This window comes from Chiloscyllium plagiosum, chromosome 14, assembly GCF_004010195.1.
Source record: "Chiloscyllium plagiosum isolate BGI_BamShark_2017 chromosome 14, ASM401019v2, whole genome shotgun sequence".
Taxonomy (NCBI): domain Eukaryota; kingdom Metazoa; phylum Chordata; class Chondrichthyes; order Orectolobiformes; family Hemiscylliidae; genus Chiloscyllium; species Chiloscyllium plagiosum.
In genome coordinates this window covers 50160569-50182371 of record NC_057723.1, presented here as the reverse complement: position 1 = coordinate 50182371, position 21803 = coordinate 50160569, and the positions used below count along the sequence as shown (strand labels likewise).

Here is a 21803-nt window from a genome sequence, read left to right as displayed (position 1 = left end):
GAGGACCTCCTTTTTAAATTTCTGCCTAACTCTCTGTAATCTCCCTTCAGAATCTCAACCTTTTCCCTTCCAATGTCATTCCAATGTGGACAATGACCTCTTGCTGGCCCCTCTCCCCCATGAGAACATTATGCACCCTCTCTGAGACATCCTGATTCTGGCACCAGGGAAACAACACACCATTCTGCTTTTTCTCTGCTGGCCACAGAAACGTCTGTCTGTACTTCAGACTAGAGAATCCCCTGTCACAATTGATCTCTTGGAAGCCGACGTACCCCTCGTTGCATTAGAGCCAGTCTCAACACCAGAAACTTGGCTGTTCGTGTTACGTTCTCCTGAGAATCCATCACCCCCTACATTTTCCAAAACAGCATACCTGTTTGAAATGGGTATAGCCACAAAAGACTCCTGCACTAGCTGCCTACCTCTCTTACTCTTCCTGGAGTTAACCCATCTATGTGACTGCATCTGAGACTTTCCCCCCTTCCTATAACTGCCATCCATCACATACTGTTGCTGTTGCAAATTCCTCATTGCTTCTATCTGTCTCTCCAACCGATCCACTCAATCTGATAAAATTCACATCCAACAGCATTTATGGCAGATATAATCCGCAGTAACCCCTTAAACTCTCTTTAAACTCCAACATCTGACATGAAGTACATATCACTGCAAAGGCAATTTTTGCTCCTTCACAAATCTACACAAAACAAAACATTTCACTGTACCTAGGTATGTGTAACAATAGGAGAAAGTGAGGACTGCAGATGCTGGAGATCAGAGCTGAAAAATGTGTTGCTGAAAAAGCGCAGCAGGTCAGGCAGCATCCAAGGAGAAGGAGAATCGACGTTTCGGGAATAAGCCCTTCTTCAAGAATCATGTGTGACAATAATAAATCAAATGAAAACAAATCAAAATAACAGAAGAACATGTGAAGAGTGGCACTAGCTTTAGCTAAAAATTAAAGAGCAACCTTGTGATGACACAACACATGATAAACAGTACATTAAGACCAAGTTAAATAATGACACAACCAATGATGACGAATTCTGATGAAAAGTCAACAGAATCAAAACCTTAACTCTGCTTTCTCTCCACAGATGTTGTCAAACATGCAGAGTTTCTCTGGCAATTTCTGTTTTGTTACTCAACCAATGAACTGGACTCAAACTCTGCCATCAACAACTTGTATTTACATCAGGTCTTTAAAGTATCAAAACATTCCACGAATATTAAAAAGCAAAATTTGGCACCAGATCACTTAAGCCAATATTCGGACAAATGATAAAAAAATCTACCTTTTCATCAAAGAAGTGGATTTTAAGAAGTGCCTTAAGGAAGAAAGAGGGAGATGGGGACAACAAGTCTCAAGGGTAGAATTCCAGACCTTAGAACCTACATACCCAAAAGCAAAGTCACCAACTGTGGAGCAAAAATTCAGGTTTGGTAAAAGCCTGTTTGTCCAATTATTCACCAAGTTCCTAGACACTCTCTTCATCTTGCAATACATTTTTAGCTGAAGAGAGAGAAAATAAATCTAATGAAAGGGGCTTGTTTTGTGAGCTGTTGTGTACCAGACAGTTCTGACCTATTAACATTACCCTGTGAATTTCTTTTAGACTGGAAACCTAAAGCGCTACTACACAGATCTAGAAGCTTTAGCCATGGTGACAGCAGCATTTTGCCATGACATTGATCACAGAGGAACAAACAACCTCTATCAAATGAAGTGAGTAACTATCACTAAAGGCAGTTGGCATGTGTTATTGCAATTATTTTGAATACTATGTTATAGCAAAAGACAATCATATTAATTATATTTCACCAATCCAATAGATCACAGGATCCATTGGCAAAACTTCATGGCTCATCCATTATGGAACGCCATCACTTGGAATTTGGCAAAACCCTGCTTCAAGATGAGGTATGTCAGGATTGTGTTAAATCCCAATATTCATACGACATCACAAGGAAGGGCGGGAAGAAATAGAAAAGAAGATAGTCTGCTGGTGGGCATAACACACACAGTGAACAAGTTTTACAAGTTAAAAATATTTTATGTATATTATGTGTTTTTTTTAAATAAAAAACTAACAGTAGATCAAAGTGTAAGATTACATATAATTTTATATGTAAGGATCATTGGAAAAATGATAAAAATGTATACTAACAATGTTTTTGATAGCAGGCATTTCTATGGTAACTTTTAAAAAAAGTTTTCAATATTAACTAAAGGATTGTATAAAAATAGAGGGAAATTCTAGTTTTGTTAACTTATACCTGCACTACCGGTGTCAGCTATTTCATATTTGATATATTCATAACACCACAATTTTTGGCATTAATGTCAGTCATTTTCACTACCTATAGGCTGAGTCACATTTTGGAAATGTTGATGTAAACAAGACTACAGTGGTAATGTCCCTACCTCTTAGCTAGAGGTCCATGTTCAAGTTTCAGAGGTCTGTAATGACTTCTCCAAACCGGTTAACTCAAAAAGACTTAGAACATTTACCAATTCAGACTGCTGGGACACAGTGTAATCCTGTGTTCTATCAATAAACCCATTATCAAGGAAATTAATTGGTGCCTAGTTTCATCCTTGACCATCTCGCTCAGGATCCAGTTAGCAGCTTTTACAGAGCCGTGGAAACAAGACTTTTCCCATTCTCCTGCCATTGGTAATAAATGGCTGGAAATAATGATAGAAAAATAAACATGAAAGAACTAAAGATAAATGAGAATGAATGTTGAAAAGAGTTAATAATATGCTCCTAAATATCTTCCTTTCTACATGGTTCTAACAGTAATGCAGTATGTGGTACTGATTAGATCTCATTTTTACTTAGTTTGTGGCTATTTGGTTTTTAACAGGATTTAAATATCTTCCAAAATCTTAACAGAAGACAGTATGAACATGTCCTCCATCTGATGGACATTGCCATCATTGCTACAGATCTGGCACTTTATTTCAAGTAAGTTTTTCAATACCTTAAAAAGGCATCACAGATTTGGATTTCATCTAATTTCTTTGTGAGACATAGCATTCAATTGATGTGCACTTTTATTATTTCTATCACATCTCAGAAAAAGAACAATGTTTCAAAAGATAGTAGACTTGTCAGAAACATATGAAGATGATGAAGAATGGGTGCAATTTATGATACTGGAAACAACGAGGAAAGAAATAATCATGTAAGTGAAATTCTAGCTTTTCTTATTGGAATCTTTTTGAAATTCCAAATCTGCAATTAGACTTTAAAATGTGCTGAAGAAATATGGCTTCAATTATTCTTATAAAATTCAGTGTCAGTGACTTTAGAATGTTGAACTTCACATTTATTTCTGAATTAACTAAGGCACCAGAAATGTCAACAAATCACTCATCTCAGTTGACCCTGCAAAGTTCTCTTAACATCTGAGGGATTGTTCCAAAATTGAGAGAGTTGACCCACAGACTAGTTGAGCAATAGCTGACAGTCATTCTCATAGACTATGTCCTAGGCACCACTGTTGACATCTATGGACATATCTTGTCACATTATCAGGACAGACCCATCAGGGGTGGTAACACACAGGCATAGAGTTAGGAAGGAAATATCTTGAAAATCTTCAACTTTAACTCTGGACCCCATGAAGTCTCATGGCATCAGGTCGAAAATGGCAAGGAAACCTTCTGTTAATTATCACCTACCACCCCTCCTCAGCTCTTGATTTAGTACACCAGCGTATTGAATACCGCTTGGGAGGAAACAGTGAGAATGGCAAGGGCACTGAATTTACACTGGATGGAGGACTTCAATCTCCATTATATTTATCCAGTACTACCACTACTGACTGAGCAGGTTGAGCCTTAATGGACACAGTTGCTAAACTAAGTCTGTGGCAAGTGGTGAGAGAACCGACATGAAGGGAAAATATACTTGGTCCTCGTCCTCTCCAATATACTTGTTGCAGATGCACTTGTCCATAAATGTATTAGTAGGGGGTGATTCACTGTGCAGAGTGTGGAGATTGGCCTTCTACTTGAGGGTATCCTTTATTATGTTCTGTAACACTACCTTCATAGCAAATGAGACAGATTTCAAACAGATCTAACAACTCAAAATTGAGAATCCGTGAGGCACTGTGGACTATCAGCAGCAGATCTGTATTCAACCACAATCTATAACCTCATCATCTGTCATATCCTCCATTCTATAACTATCTACAAGCCAGCAAATCATCTATGGTTCAATGAAGAGTGCAGGGAGGCATGCCTAGAGTAGAACCAACCATGCCTACAACGTGAGGTGGCAACTTGGTGGTGTTACAATGCAAAGCTATTTGCATGCCAAGCAGCATGTGATTGACAAAGCTAAGCAATGCAATGACAATCTATGGATCAGATCTAAGCTCTGCAGTCCTGTTGCATTTGGTTGTGAAAAGTGATGAATAATTAAGCAACTCAGTGTTGGAGAAGTGTCCACTTTGGTGGAGCCCAGACTATCAACAAAAATGATAGGGCTGTAGCATTTGCATTCACCTTAACCTAGAGGCACAAAAGGATAATCCATCCTAACCTACGATCTCCAACATCATAATAGTCAGCCTTCAGCCGATTCAATTCAATCCATGTGATATCAAAAATGACTGAAAGCATTGGATACTGCAAAGGCTATGATCCCTGACAAAAACAAATCCAGCAATAGTCCTGAAGATGTGCTCCAGAACCAGCTTTACCACTAGCTAAGCTGTTGCAGTGCAATTACACCTCTAGCATCTACTTATAAATGCAGAAGATTGCCCAAGCATTTCTGTCTATAAGAAGCAGATCAAATCCAACCAGCTAATTACTGCCCCATCAGTCTACTTCAATAATCAGAAGAAGTGTTGAAAAATATCACTGACAGTGCTACCCAGTGACACTTCTTTAACGATAGTCTGCTCAATGATGCTCAGGTTATGAGGGCTATTCAGCTCCAACACTCATTACAGCCTTGGTCTAAACATTGTCAAAAGAGCAGAACTTCAGACGAGAAGTGAAGGTGATTGCTTTTGACTAAGGCAGGATTTAACTGAGTATGATATCAAGGATTCGAGAGTGTGGTGCTGGAGAAGCACAGCTGGTCAGACAGCATCTGAAGAGCAGGAGAATTGATGTTTTGGTCACAAGCCCTTCATCAGAAAGGGCTTATCATGATGTCAAGGAGCCCTAACAAAGCTAAAATCAATGGCAATCAAAGTGAAACTAAGTTCAAATCAATCAACAAAGTGTACTATCAAAGAGATACACTGCAGTAAACCATCAAAGCTCCTTTGACAGTACCTTCCGAACCTGTAACCTCTATCACCTTGAAACACCAGGGGCAGCTATTGTATTGAAATACCATCACCTGAAAGTTGCTGTCCAAGCTACACATTATCCTGACTGGAAATAAATTGCTTTCCTTCACTGTCACTCAGTAAAGGTCCTAGAACTGCTTTCCCATGTGCACTGTGGGGTGTTACCTAAACCTGCATGAATTGCAATGGTGAAAGACAGCAGTTCACCTTCTGAAATGCTGAACCAAGCAGAGATGCCCATTTCCCACAAAAAAGCTTCCAACAAAAAATGCTTTGCGCAGTTCTGGTACCCTGGTTGATTGCAGTTATGGTACTTATTGGGGTATTATTGTGGTAATTACCTTTGTGTAATCCTGAGCATAATTAATTTAGGGCCATGATGATGACAGCATGTGATTTGTCTGCAATCACAAAACCTTGGGAAGTGCAAAGCAAGGTAAAATATCATTTTCTGTTTTATACCTACTTTTGTGTTCTATGAACAATTTGCTGAGGAGTATTTTGCTTTATGAATTAGATAACTCTACATTTAACTTATTGTACTTATTTCTATTGATCTGTCTTGCACAGTAACTGATAAAAGGATAATGATTTGAGTTCATAGCGCTGCAGGTCATAGTTTAGAGCTCCTGTAATGCAGCATGTTGCAACAATTCAAAGTGGCCAAGAAAGTATAGATAGGGAATGAGGCAACGATGAATCATCCTTAGCTAAGAAAAATAATAATGAGAGTTGGTAGTATGCAAGAAGGAAAATTGGGATAAACCAGTTAACTGCAGATTGCTTAGCCTTGGTTAACTTGGCAGATTCAAAAAATAACAAAGTTAGTACTCATTGGGAAACCAGCTTATTCAAGAACAGCCAGCGCTGATCTACAAAAGACAAATATTGTCTTATAAACTTTAATAGAGTTTCTAAAAGTGTTGTTTTTGCCTCATTTCAAAACCATAACAAGCAGACTACTTTCGTTAGAAAGTTTCCTAATTGGAAAAACTCCAGGTGGCAGCAGTTAGCATCACACCATTCTCCTTATCCAAAAACCTTGAATGGGAATCTACCCAACAAGATCCAGTGTGCCAGTTGTGCTTTAATTAATGATTATGAAATTAGTGGAGGTGTATTTGCCACACTTCTATGGTAAGTGCATGACCAGACACTTCCTTGGAATATAAACAGAAAAAGGTGTCAAAACTCAGCAGCTTAGACAGCATCTGTGGAACGATGTTTAAGGTCTGTGACCTTTCTTCACAACTGGGAATTGCTTAAATGGATATTTATTCATTCATGGAATGCGGACATTACTGGCTAGGCCAGCAATTATTGCTCTTCCCTCCAGCAAATCACATTCCTGGGGTCTGGCAAATTTCCTTTCTTAAAGACATTGGTGAACCAGATATTTATGACAAATTTGAATTCAATTTTAAAAATCTTGATGCAACTAAGTGCATCGAGATTTTTTTATTGTGTTCAAACTTCAGCAGCAGCCAATAGAGGGATTTGAATCTACATCTCCAGAACTTTAGCCTGGGACTCTGGATTGCTGGTCCAGTAATATTACCACCACTCAACCACCTCCCCTTAATAAAGTTAGCTTATGCCTCCAGTAACTCCATAATTGTAATAATAGCCAACTGTTGAATAAAGAACTATACCAAATTTTCTTACACATTGTCAATCTGCATTTCAATTAGTAGAGTCACTATATTCCTACATTAAAATTGATAGCCTATTTTCAGTTGTTACATTGTGTTGCATATCTATCATTTTCTTTGTATTCAAGGTAGCTCTCTTAGTAGCAGCCGAATTCTGGGAACAGGGTGACTTGGAACGAACTGTATTGGAACAGCAACCTATTGTAAGTACTGGTACAATGGTTGGATCAAATAATGGGTTGATATATTGAACATAATAATGGGAGTATTTGTTGTTACAAGATATTTAACAAATTGTAATTCAACAAGTAATTTGAAAAATTAATTTGAGAAAAGGCAAATGTCAGAATTTTTCTGAACTGCAGTGTTTATGGTTATTCGAATTATTATTTAGAATTTTCATGTCTATTTTAGCCCATGATGGATAGAAACAAAGCTGATGAACTTCCAAAACTTCAAGTTGGTTTCATTGACTTTGTGTGCACTTTTGTATACAAGGTAAGGACATTGGTAGTAAAATATTTAAAGATTGCTTATTATTTTATTATTGAAATACTATTTAAAACTTGTGAATTTAATTTAACAATAAATGTGAAAATATCCTCAGAATAAAGAATGTTTTGTGACCTATTTCCTTAATCCACCAGGTCTTAAATAAAGTTCAAAATGAATCTCCATAATTAGGCAAAATGCATCAAAGTTCAAAGTGAATACTTGGCTATAATGTATCCAGAAGATGGTGATCATGTGAAATAACCTGTCCAGGATTGGTGTTGGAAATGAAATATGCTATAAATGTTCAGAAAATTATAATAACACTTGCTTTTGGGTAAAGAAATGAGTAATAAGGTTTGAAAAGAAAATTCAGACATTTGGGACCAGTATAATGAAATACAAATAGTCTTTTCCAATCTTATAGAGTCTACATACATTTCCATAGACTTGGGGTAAAGGGGAGAAGGGTGATGTTATGATCACCTGAATCAGAGTTATGTGCTGCCGGAATCTTATAATTATTTTCCTCGAGTTATGCAGGAATTTTGATTTTTGTGGATTGCTTTGCCAGAAGTTGGTATGACAATGTGTTTGGACATCAGCATGTGCTGCAGGATCTTACTGTTTGGTATAAAGGTCTTTTCTGAATCATTTTATGAGTATATGCCTCTTCTGATGAATTTGTGTTATTTGGTGTAAGGTTATTACAATTACAAATGCTTGCCTAGATTTGCATTTAAAAGTATACATCTCAAATGATGTATAGCTGCAATACAATACCATAAACAGACAGGTACAACTAGCTTAAATATTGAAATTCTATTTTGATTGACTATTTAGAATCAATTCTTCAGGATCTAGAAAGGTGCACATTCAATGAAGTTTAAAGAAAGCCAGTCAAAGACTGAATGTGCCACCTAAAAATAAATCAAAAAAGCCAGCATTACATGGATAATCCCAGACAAAGAATTATATTGATTAACATATTGTGACTGCATATATGACTCTGTTAACTGAGTGCATGATTCACAAAATATATTTTCAAACTTTATTGTCCAGTTAGAAATGCATTGTAGGTTGAAAAATACCATGTCATCACAATTTGGAGCTATTCAAGGTTGTTTGTACTAAAATATAACAATTAATTTTGAAAAAAGCATGGGTCTTGAGAGTGGAGTTGATCAAATGGACAATCGCAGACGCCAATATTCTAATTTCTCTGGGGTTCAGCTAATCCTTCTTCAGTTTTAGGCCATCCATGGTGATTGTATGAATGGTCCTGAATCCATTGCTTGACTATTTTTTGATTTTTCTTCTAGCCTTATTTTTCCACACTTTCCATCTGCTCTGAAACCATACACTCATCTGCTGTTTGCTTTAATACAGAGCAGCAGTGTACATGAAGTGCCCTCAGCTGGAACTGCCTAGCAACTCCAAGGCCAACGGTTGAGCTTTTATGACTGGGAATGCTCAGGAGGCAAGAACTCAATGAGTGCAAATATCTCAAGGGTTGTGGGGCTGGAGGATATCAGAGTTAGGGAGGGATCAGGTCATAGAAGGAGTTAAAAAGAAAGATGAGAAGGTAAAAGTAATATATCACTTAAACAGCAGTCAATTTAGGTAAATAATCACAGGGTGATCAATGAATGTTTCATAGTGTGAGTTTAGACCTAGAATTATCGATGTCTCAAACAATCATGTGGAGAAAATTGTTTTGCTGCTTTGGCAGATGCTTGTGATACTTAAGATTGAGCTTGTCACAATACTGTCTAGCATTGAATGTTAAGCTAATTAATTGCCATATATTATATGTCTACCTATGGTGTTTACAATGGTCTCATCAGGGGTTTCTGTGAGTATTACAGTAGTAATCTTTTCTAGATACCATGCCAAGTTGCTTGTCAGATTTCTGAAATGTGTTTTGAAATGTACTTTTGACCAATAGTTCTGGTTACCTGCGAAGATGATCTTTTGTATCAACTAACATCAAAACCTAGATAGGCATATAGGCAATAGCGTTTAGCTCTTTTCTTATTTTATTATTTATAGCTTGTCTTCATCAGTTAGAGGCTAATTTTAATAATGTATGACCCAAGATTACAACAAATACATTTTTGAAATCAATTTGCAGTGTCAATTGCAAAAACAAGTATTATTATTGAGCTCAGGAACCTATTGAATATTAGTGACTTTTCCCTTAACTGAACAGGAAGCATTTGGTCCAGATAAAGCAGGCTCACTTTTTTTCAAGGGACAGAGACAGGACAAAGGAATGATACAAAGTCAGTTTTTTTAACCTGCATCATATAGTCTTTCAGCACTTCCAACTAATCTCAGAACAATTAAAACTGCATTATTTTCAATGTGCTTCTCAACAATACAGCAAGCTAATTGTTTGCTAGTCAAAAATCACATTTTCTGCCTCGTGAGTCAAGTGCTTTTTGTAAATTTGTTTCCTGTTGGCTAGATTTCAACAGAAGGATGTGTGTGCTCTTTGTCTTGATGGGGTTTCGCAATAACTGACTAAATCCATAATAATAGCTTAGCATACTGCCTGGAGTAACAGAAAGTATTTCATTTTAGAAACCATACATTTCTCAAATATCAAGAAATCTTTGGCTATGCATAAAAAGAATATACTTTTCTTGAGGTTATTTAGTCAGTTATATTCATCTTGAATGGAATTCAGCAAAATAAGCATTACATAGCATTAACATAGAAAACAAACCGTTTAGTTAGGTCCACATTAATTTGTTTCTATTTCCAGCCATCTCCACTTAACTTCTTCAACATGTCCTTCTATTCCTTTCTCCCTCATGTGTTTATCTAGCTTTCTGTCAGTGAATATATGCTGTATACTTCTCAACTAATTCGTATGACAGGGAATAAAAATGTTCCACCTGAATTGTCTATTGAATGATTAAAGTTTTAGCTGCCAAATGGCAGAACAATGGGTTCAATGCAGGGGATTGGGTAAAATTATGGAATCCCTACAGTTTGGAAGCAGGCCATTCAGCTCATAATGATCCTCCACAGAGCATAATACACAAACCCTCCACCCTACCCTATCTCTGTATTTCCCATGGCTATCCACCTAGGCTGCACATTCCTGGACAATTTAGCTAATCCATCTAAACTGCACAGTTTTGGACTGTGGGAGGTATCTGGAGCAAACGCATGCACACATGGGGAGAATATGCAAATTCCACACGGGCAGTCACTTAAGGGTGGAATTGAACTTAGGTCTCGACACTGTGAGGCAGCAGTGCTAACCACTGAGCCACCATGGGTAGTATGTGGTTGCCTAAAGGCTGAGAAAGATGGCAATCGGTTGTGAACTGAGATTATCCCATTCACTTCTCATTTTAACCCAGACATATTGTTGTTATGGGTACAATACTAGCCCTCAACTTTGTGCAGCTTTTGGGTGAGTAATTTCAATGATAGACATGGTGGTTAAGAAAACGTGTAGCATGATTGCCTCTATCGCTCAGACCATTGAGTATAGGAGTTGGGATATCATGGTGAAGCTATACAGGACATTGGTGAAGGCACCTTTGGAGTACTGTACATAGTTCTGGTCACCCTGCTTTTGGAAGGATATCATTAGATTGGAGAGGATTCTGAAAAGATTTACCAGGATGTTGCTGACGCTGGTGGATTTGAGTTATATGGAGAGGTTGTATAAGCTATCATTGTTTTCATTGAAGCATAGCAGGTTCAGAAATGACTTTATAGAGGTTTGTAAAATCTTGAGAACATTGGATAAGGTGAATAGTAAAGGACTTTTCACTAGGATGGGGGATTTCAAAACTAGAAAGCATAGTTTTAAGGTGAAAGGAGAAAGATTTAATAAGAGACCTGAGATGCATTTTTTTCACACAGAAGGTGGTTTCTTTATGGAATTAACTACCAGAGGAAGCGTTAGATGCAGGTACAGTTATAACATTTAACTAACATTTGCATTGGCACATGGATAGGAAAGGTTTGGAGGGATATGGGCCAAACACAAAAAAATGGGACTAGTTTAGTTTGGGGAACTTGGTCAGCATGAATGGGTTGGACTAAAGGTCCTGTTTCTATGCTGTAAAACTCTATGACTCCACATAAAAGTCCAAATCCACTAGCAATTTAGTCCAGAATTCTAGATTTTGTAGGCAGTGTGCAGCTTTCTACAAATGTGCTGAACTCATTGGGGCAACCATACGAGAACTGAGCATTGAGAGTGTCTTCACTGAAACAGTACGTTGGGAAACTCAAAGAATGCAACTGAATAGTTGCAGCTGTGCCTAGATGAAAGGTTGAGGAGAAAGTGAGGTCTGCAGATGCTGGAGATCAGAGCTGAAAATGTGTTGCTGGAAAAGCGCAGCAGGTCAGGCAACATCCAGGGAACAGGAGAATCGACGTTTCGGGCATAAGCCCTTCTTTCCTGAAGAAGGGCTTATGCCCGAAACGTCGATTCTCCTGTTCCCTGGATGCTGCCTGACCTAGATGAAAGGTTGCCATTCATAGAGCTTCATCTGAGAGAGTGCTGTCACCACTTAGCAGGTGACTTCTAACTTCCTGAAGTCAGCTTGCCTGACTTGGACTTAGACATTCACTTCCCTGCTGTCAGTCTTTGCTGCAGCATGGGTGCTGCTCCACTGTGCACCTTTTGAAGGACCAAGTGAGCAGCGTGACTGACATCAGGAGGAGATCTGCACCAGCTGCCTATCCTCCACATGCTACTCCACAGGGCTGAAGGAATGAAGAGGGAAATCAAACTTAGGAGTGAAATCCCCCCTAAATATATGGAGCACAGCAGGTCTCTGAATGCATTTGAGTACAGTGCCTCATAAGGTGAAGACTTCCATGTTCAGTCATTGTTGACCAAAACCCCCTACTGAGTACACTAAGTAAGGACAGTTTGCCACTGGCTGATAATGTGTTTATCATAGAGGCCTGGACACTTTTAAATGGTTCTCTCTGGATTTCTGTGCTGTCTTCTACCAGGGGAGGATTTATAATCATGAGAAATATGAGGAGAGGAGAGAAGGACAAATTTGTGGGCTTGGGTGCAAGATGATACAAAGATGAAGCTGACTGTGAGCATTTGCTGCTCAGATGAGGATGTGAGAGATGCCTAGAGAGGGAAATGAGTGGAGTTTCAAGGTATGCTGTTCTGAGCAGTGTTATGCAGTCAGTTTACAGGCTAATGCACACAGTATTTTGCTACTTACCTATAATGCCCTCCTGAGATCCTTGAACCTCTTGGACACAATATCCAGGTTCATGTGACTAAACTGTTCCTGCTCATAACCTCAACTATGTATGCATACATGCTTTGAAAGGCTGGTCTTTTCCTCACATACTTGGGAAATTTCAGTCTCACTGATCCTGCAGTGGGAGCTTCAGGTAAGAGTCTGAGGACAGCTTTCATACATCTCCTTTCCAATTCTGAGGTTGATGAAAGTTCAGGAATTAGTATACAATTCAACCATCTTAACCCCTCTACAGGAATCCCTTTAGATATAACTTTTTCCAATGCCAGATTCAGCAATTTATTGTATATGGTTTGTCTAATTGATTGGGAAACCTGAAAATGGGATTTTCATGCTGTGGCTGAACCAGGATTGTGTATGGATCTGTTAGCTGACTGATGGTTCATCTGGGGGTGCAGCACATGCTTTACTTTTCTGATTGGTGCATTTATCTCCATACGTCCCTTATTTAGGTCCTCATTTTGCAAAGAATACATGACCTCCTTTCTCTTCCAACCAACACGAACCACCTAACTTTTGCGTATGTGAGAATATTTGAATGTTGTGAATGTTTAATTAATCATTTGCAATTGCACTAATATTATTTCTATTATATTAGGAATTCACCAGATTTCATTCTGAAATTCAGCCTATGCTCAGTGGCATCCTCAATAACAGAAAGGAATGGAAAGCACTGGCTGATGAGCATGAAGCAAAAGTGAAAGCCATTGAGGAAGAGAAACAACGGAAGGAAGAAGAACGTGCAGCAAAACAAGGTTAGACATCTGGATATACATCAGAACACAGAAGGATTTGTGTTTAAATAGGGTAGGAGGACTTTTGTGTGCAGCATTATGACCTGCATAGGGCAGGTGAGCCAAATTACCAGTCTTCATACTGTGAATTCAATATCAAATACAGTAGCAGATACTCAGCGCATCCAGTAAAATGTGCTAAATTGGACACATACGGTTGGATTTCTCACAAAGCTCAAGTAGCTGGCCAGCAGGCTTTGGCTAGAATCTGGATGCAGTGGAGAAACAAGTAGGTCCTGCAATATGAGATGGCTGTATGGACGTTAGGCCAGAGGATGATTGGTTTAGAGTAGAGAGATGAGGAGAAGATGATTCTTCAGGATTAGTGGAAATTAGATTGACAGCTGTCCATGCATGGATTCTGGGGCCAGGAGGAATACTCTAAAAAAAAGTAGACTTCACTTTTTGGGTTGTCAATTAACAGAAGAGCCACCAGGTGCTGATCAGATCTGGCAGTATGCATGTATAGATCAAATGAGTCCAAAAGTGGAAATCAGAACCAATGACACGATGACAAAATTGGGCCCTAACTTCCATTTTAAACACAATTATAACAATACCAGAACTAGAGGGCATAGGTTTAGGGTGAGAGGGGAATGATATAAAAGAGACCTACCAGGCAACTTTTTCACACAGAGGGTGGTACATGTAAGGAATGAGCTGCTAGAGGAAGTGCTGGAGGCTGGTACAATTCCAGCATTTAAGAGGCATTTGGATGGGTACATGAAAAGGAAGGGTTTTGAGGGATGTGGGCCGGGTGCTGGCAGGTGGGACTAGATTGGGATGGGATATCTGGTCGGCATGGACGGGTTGGACTGAAGGGTCTGTTTCTATGCTGTACATCTCTATAACTCTATGACTCTAAATCATTGCTTACAGCTTTTTGAGGTGTTACTACCCATCATCTGCGAAGTAAAACTTACGAAAATTAATTCAATAGTATGAGTGAGTAAATTGCAAATAAGAAAAGATATTCAGATTGCTTAGGCTGTTGCCAAGAGCTGATATGTATGTGTTTATATATAAATTTAAATTGTGTTTCTAAAATTTTTAAACTATAATTTAAAAGATTATAATCTGTCAATCTAATGTGCATCGCTAAAGTCAGGTTTTATTCTTTTAATGTGATTTCTTTCTCTCCCTTTCAAATTGCAGCTAATGATGTATCACAAAAGGCACAAGGTTCTCAGTCTAAGACATGCAATCTCTTGTAAACTACCACAAATAACCATTTTTGTGAGTCTACACTGGCGGTATACTACAAATATTTGTGAAAAATAGTCTACTTTTCAAAATTAATTGCATTGTTAAAAGATAGCTTACAGTAAAGTAAAACCTTTCCTTAGTTACAAGGCTTCAAACAAGAAAAATGAATTTCAAAAAGTCAGATTAATATGTACTGTAAAAAAATTATTATATCTTATGAATCATATAAAATATTGTGTGTTACAGAAACTTAAAATACCTTTGAAAGATAAAGAAGTTATTTTCCATCTTGTATTGAGGTGAAAAGAAGTTATGTGACAATTTGTGAGATGAATTTGGAGCTTCAGAAGATGCATTGACATTTGATTAGCTCTGACATTGCTATTTTCACAAATCATTCCAACAACCTATTCTTACTGTCCATGATCTTGGTTTTATTTAAAAAAATCTTACTATGGATTCAGAGTTGAAGCTACTGGTGAATTGTGAACTTTGGCATTACCACCGACAGCAAATAATAAAGCATAGTTATAGTTATAATATCTTGGCCTACAACCCTGTGGTTATGCCTCAATACAACAGGAGGACCGATAGATACACAAAGAATATAGGCAGCCACAACTTGCTAAATCTACAAACAAATCAACTGTAATAGAGTCATGGTGTGAAGGTGCCAGTGTTGGACTGGCTCGGACAAGGTCAAAAATCACACGTCACCAGATTATAATCCAACCTGTTGGACTATAACGTGGTGTCGTGTGGTAATGGAATCAGTTACCTGGACTTGGCAGAGGAATAGCTAGTTGAATCTCATTGAGGATGCTATGACTAAAATATGCCATTAAATTGAAGAAGTGAAAGATTGTGAATTATAATAAAAATATATTAATTCTCCTCAGTTGTGCTGTTTGATTGTGTACAAGGCAGACTTTCACAAGACATCTTCCAATGATCCATTGCAACTCTGGTGGTAGACCCTTATATCCTTATTCTCTGTGGCTCACTGTGCTTTACTATCAACAATTTTAGGTTCATTTGTATAGAATGAACTATTGTATATGCCTGTTCCTGATTGGATATGGTTTCCAGCAGATCGGTTGCTCAATGCAGTACTATATATTATGTTGCTTTCCATTCCTGTGCTAACTATTTTCTTTTTGGTTCCTTGGATCTTGCAGTCCACTAAGACCTACATTGCTTAAAGGATTTGATAGACTAGATGTGCAGAAGACTGCCACAAAATTAATAACTACAGGACAACAATATAAGACAGTGTGCCAAGAAATCCAATGTAGAATTCAGAAGAAGCTTCTTGATCCAAAGAGTGGTGAGAATATGGGAGTTACTCCATAGGGAGTATTTGAAGCAAATCATACAGGTGGAATTAAGGGGGAAGATGGACAAATATATCAAGGAGAAAGGAACAGAAGCTTATAATGGCAGATTTAAAAGCAATAATATGGCGGAGGTTTCAAGTTGGGTATCATTGTTGGTATGAACTGGTTGGGTTGAATGGACATTTTCCATGCTGCATACTATGTGAAATTCAGTTCCTGGATCCAAGTGGTTTCAGCTCTATGGGAAATGGTTGGGGTTAAAATAAATCCAATCATTTCTAGTGTGACACAGTTGCTATATTTTGTTGAGGGTAATGAAAACAATCTGTACATGTGCCAGAAAAATGCAGGGTGGGTAGATCATGAAGTCAGGCAGATGAGTTGATGCTTGATCTACATGTTGAACCTTGTCACTCACAATGACCTCTCTTAAATGAATACAGCTGAGTTTAAGAGGATTGCACAAGGAATTGTCCACCAATGCGTTTAAAAGCAACAGCATTCGATTTGCAGATGAAGTGCTTTAGACTATCAACTTGCTGCTGCAGCGGAATAAAAGCAGTTGGAGGAGTTGTGAGAAGTTATTGAACTGATCAGTGAAAGGGCAGATTTATATTCATAAGCAGTCGTTTGTTCCCTGTCAAAGGAGCTACAGTTAAAACTTCCCTCAAGTTTCAGCAGCAGAGGAAGATTGAACAGAAAAAGTAGATAAAAGGTTAATGGAGAAGAAGGAGAAGCAAGAGGAGGGTTCTAAGCATGAAAGCCTGAACCATCTAGAGTCTTCATGGACTAAGTAGAGGTTCACAGAATTGAGCAAGTAAAACTGCAGGCCAAGGACAGTGCTGCCAAACTTTAATGCCAAAAGCTCTTTCCATATGAGAACAGGTGGCAATGTTAATCTATTGTGTTTGGCATCTGTTGCTGCTTCTGAGATGACACAAAGGCTCTATATGCATAGAAAGGTGAATTCATTAACTTCTTTCTAAACAGTCAGAATAGGATAAGTTGTTTTGCTCTAATATTGGCCTTCTTTCAGTGCAGGAAGCCATCTACTGCAGACACATGGCCTTGTTTGCAATTCATCTCAACAGGGAGATGAATCACAGCCACAAAAAATATCTCTTGCTCAATGTGCAGTTGGTTAACACCCACACTGGAAATATTATATTGGTGATTGTCTGCTATCCTGGCAGCAGTCATGATACATTCAACCTGTGCTATTTAGCTGTTGTATATTCAACTACTGTACTGAACCAGAGAATTGCTGCTGAAAGGCAAGGGCTATCTGCTGTGCTGAGACTCCTTTCCATAGTGTCACATGTGGTTGTCACTCACACATCGAGAGCCCAACTGGGAGAGTCATGGAGCAAATCATTGACATGCTGAACCAATGGTTCCAACGCTAAGATCCCTCATGAGGCACCTTTCATATTCATCCCAATGCTCAATAGTCTACTGCATTGTCCACAACCTGGCTACAAGGAGGGAACAGCCATTTCCACTTGGGCTTCAGGAGCCAGCTCAGAGAGTAGGAAGAGGAAAAGGAAGATGCGAAGGGGGCGAGATTTGTAGCAGATCTGCAGTCTTGACAGACTCTGTGAGAGTATCCACAGATTGCTGTTTCCCAAATAAATCACCATATCCTCAAACCATTCATCTATTAGGTACCATCCAGTGTCCTCTTGGCCCTAAGTTTGAAATAAAAGACACCAAAACTAATGGTATCCAGTAATCCTTATAAATGATCTATACAATACTCAACTAATCACTGTTTGCAATCCCTTAGTGCCTCAGTTGCTGGATACCTCAGCCTATCTGGAGATGCCAGTGTTGGGCTGGGGTGTACAAAGTTAAAAATCACACAACACCAGGTTATAGTCCAACAGGTTTAATTGGAAGCACTAGCTTTCTGAGCACTGCTCCTTCATCAGGTGGTGCTCCTTCATTAGGACAACCACCTGATGAAGGAGCAGCGCTCCGAAAGCTAGTGCTTCCAATTAAACGTGTTGGACTATAACCTGGTGTTGTGTGATTTTTAACTTAATGCTCCAACACAGTGCTATCCCAGTAACGTTGTGATTGGTGGAAAGCTATTGACTTTCAGTAGGAGAGACTGCAGATTGTCTTTCAAGAAGACCTTAAAGCCAACCTGGACCAGTTTCAGACTGCATCACTTTTTACATGGGCAGCAGTAGTCCGAGCTGGCTGGCTCATAGTCAATAGTAGGAACATTGATAGAATGGCAATTCTGAGAGTATGAATGCTGCTTATTAGTCTCTAAAGTTCATACCAAGTCAGCATTTGAGATGGTGACTGTGAATGTAAGATAATGTAATGATGTTTCTTACCTTCCACTTCTGGCACCATTGTCTAGCTGTTTGTGAGTATCAGAAAGTTAAGGTGTAGAAAACAAAGGTTAGAAAGAAGGAAATGAGGTGTGGGATGAAAATTAAAAGTACAAAGTTACATCATCTGCAGCATGCACTTCCAAACAGACTGTGGTATGAGAGTGAAGTGGGATTTGAGGTTCATTAGACAGGAATGTATCGTGATTCTCAATGGGTTTTGCCACTCTTTAGCCCACAGCATCTATGATGGCCACAATAGTATATCTACTTCCATCTCTCCATGGCTGCCTGAAAGTGCAGCTATAGTTTGCTGCTGCTGCCATCTCTAGGCATCATCTGGTGTTTCAAGAGAAAAGAAAGTTGAATATATTTGAGTGATATGCCTCCATAGTTGAATAGTTAACAGTATGTACAAGCTGAGAGAGATGAGTGTGCATCTTCTAGCAATATTAAAATTGTGAAGTTGAGATTAAACATATAAATGTGAGGTAGTGATCAATGAAGATTGTTAGCAAATGAATGATCACGATTTGGTGAATGGAACAGTGTGAGTTTAACAATGCAATTGGTCAGTTGCAGTCACTGACTTTGATAATTTTTTGTGAGATCATCAAACTCATTTCAGCACTGAACCCATGTCCTTGACACTTGTGTTAGCATTGACCATTATAGTCACCTTACTCACATTCTAGATCAGTGTGGTGCTGGAAAAGCACAGCAGGTCAGGCAGCATCCGAGGAGCAGGAAAATCGACGTTTCGGGCCAAAGCCTTGATTCCTGATGAAGGGCTTTTGCCCAAAACATCGATTTTCCTGCTCCTCGGATGCTGCCTGACCTACTGTGCTTTCCCAGCTCCACTCTAATCTAGACTCCGGTTTCCAGCATCTGCAGTCCTTGTTTTTACCTTACTCACGTTGTCTTCTGAGCACAATATCTCATTCACCATTCATTCCCCCCACCCCGTGTCCCCACAGAAAACCTGCCAGTAAATATTAAACCAAGTATTTTCAGTCATATTAAGGATCTAACTCCAATCATTCTGTTTTTGTTCAAGTTGACAGTTGTAATAAAGGTTTCAAGATGATTCTTTTCATCTTCTCCAAAACTGATAGCAAAAGTCCATGCTGAAAGATCCAAAATCTCCCACAACATTCCTTGCACAATTAATTTACTGCTGATAGTGAACGTTAATTGTAAACAAATGCTATAGGTACATATGCTGCTCCCCTATTGACATTCCCAATTGTGCAACATGCCATAAGATGACAATTGCAAAAATGGAGGCACATTATGTGTGTTATGACTATCATTAAACTTCTCCATTTCATTCTGAGTATCTTCAATGGATAGTTATAGACAGCTGTTAATTGCACCCTACCAGCTCACTGAATGAGCTGCCATATGAATCTGGCAGTGATTTGCAAGATTCACAGGCAAAAACCTGCTTTATTTAACTCAATTGTTTCAAGTATTTATTGGAAAATTATTGATACACATAAGCAGCAAGCTAGCAGAGATTGGATATTGGAAGCAATTTCCATCTTTACCACACAAGCAGTAAACTGGCAGAGTAAACATTTACCTATTGTATAGCTCATCCAATTATGGCTTGTTCTAGTATAGGTTGGTAATCCACTGCGAGAGACCTGCATGCCTTTTTTAACTATTTTTTCAACCTGTCTAACTGCCTTCAAAGATTTGTGAACAAACATCCCAAGATCTCTCTGTTTCTCTGAGCTAGTCAATGAGTATTCCTTTGTCTTGTTTCTTCCAAAGTGCATCACCTTATTTATTGGGATTAGATTCCATTTGCGACTGTTCTACCCATCTGACCAATCCATCTGTCTCCTCCTATTACTCTTCCTCATCGTCAACCAACTGACCAATCTGCAAACCTATTTATCCCCCACCTAAGTCTAGTGGCTCAGCTATATCTCATCTCTATTTACTTATCTTGGTTTCATATTTCTAAATTCTTACTTGACAAAAATCTATTAACCTTAGTTTTGAAATTTCACATCAATCTAACCTCAATAGCTCTTTGAGTGAGAGAATTCCAGTTTTGTGTAAAGTTGTGATTTCTAATATCTTCCCCGAATGGATCAGCTCCAATTTTATACTTAATCCTCTTTGTTCTGGATTCCCTTACTAGAGCAAAGAGTTTCTCAGTAGCAATGATATCAAATCATTTTATTAATCGAAGCATTTCAATCAGTTCAATTCTAATTCCTTCATTCACAAGGGATCACAGTTCTACTATATTTCATAAAAGGGTGTGAAGAATACTGGCAGAGAATTGTTTGACAGGAGTACATATTATGTTACTATATTCAAAATTTAAATCCTGGTGATTTGTGAGGCTCAGGCTTTAATAGGCACAGTTTAAGTTTTGTTGTAAGAGGAATGAGGAGGGATAGTTACATCTCTGCAAAAGGACTCTGGAAACATAACCTGCTCACCGCTCTCGTGAAAGTGCTAGGGAATCCTTCAGCAATGAAAAGACTGTACAGACAAAATGCAATAGTTCCCTTCACTCTGTTTCTATGAATACAGCATTTCCAGGGCAAGGAAAAAGAGAAAACTTGCTCCATTTTATTAGTTTATTCACAACTTAGTTTTAAAATTAGTTCCCCACAGTTCTAAGGATATGGTTAATTTGCATATTGCATTCAAGTTTTATATAATTAACATTAAGTTGAAAAAGTCTGAAAAGAAAACCTGCACCATATAGTGTTGTTCTGATATATTTCTAATTCTTACAAAGCTAATGGTAATTTTTTTACTATTAATCTTTTGAAATGTTACTTAACATTGGGTTTTCTATTTATTCTAATGAAAATCTTTACAAATGTACAATTAATTTAATATAGTTATATATCCGATCTAATGTTCTATTCATGGTGGCAGCTCAAAATGTAATACATGTTTTAACAGAATAAATGTAATCTATGTGTGTTCAGATAGTAAATAAAATTCAGACTTAATAACATAAAAGCTGTAGACCTTTTTATTTTAACCCATATATGGGCAGTTATATTGTTGACTGGGTCAATATTTATTACCAAACTTGATTGATTTGTGTCAGAAGGAATGAATAATTGTTGTAATTTAAAGCGTAAAGATGGCTCAACCATGGCTGACAAAATAAATTAGGGATAGTATTATACCAAAAAGGTGACATGTAAAATTGCCAGAAAATGCAATAAACCTAAGGATTGGGAGTAGTATAGAATTCTGCAAAAAAACACAGAAAGTTTTGTCAAGACATAGAAAATTGGGAATGAGAGTAAATTCGCAGGAAACATAGAAATTGATGACAATAGCTTCTATGAATATACAAAGAGAAAAGATTATAAAATGTCAATGACAAAACAGAAGGTGAAAG

At 38.2% G+C, this 21803-nt stretch overlaps 1 protein-coding gene across 1 annotated transcript in view; it reads left to right on the top strand.

Moving 5' to 3' along the window:
* pde6a (phosphodiesterase 6A, cGMP-specific, rod, alpha) overlaps nt 1-17948 on the top strand; it is a 50229-nt gene extending 32281 nt beyond the window's left edge. Inside the window, exons 14-22 of the mRNA XM_043703784.1 lie at nt 1620-1729; nt 1837-1924; nt 2875-2975; nt 3088-3195; nt 5698-5761; nt 7106-7180; nt 7392-7475; nt 13332-13488; nt 14683-17948. Coding sequence (XP_043559719.1) covers nt 1620-1729; nt 1837-1924; nt 2875-2975; nt 3088-3195; nt 5698-5761; nt 7106-7180; nt 7392-7475; nt 13332-13488; nt 14683-14741 — 846 coding nt within the window. The 3' untranslated portion in view covers nt 14742-17948. The remainder of the gene's footprint in view (nt 1-1619; nt 1730-1836; nt 1925-2874; nt 2976-3087; nt 3196-5697; nt 5762-7105; nt 7181-7391; nt 7476-13331; nt 13489-14682) is intronic.
* Nucleotides 17949-21803: the final 3855 nt, after the last annotated feature.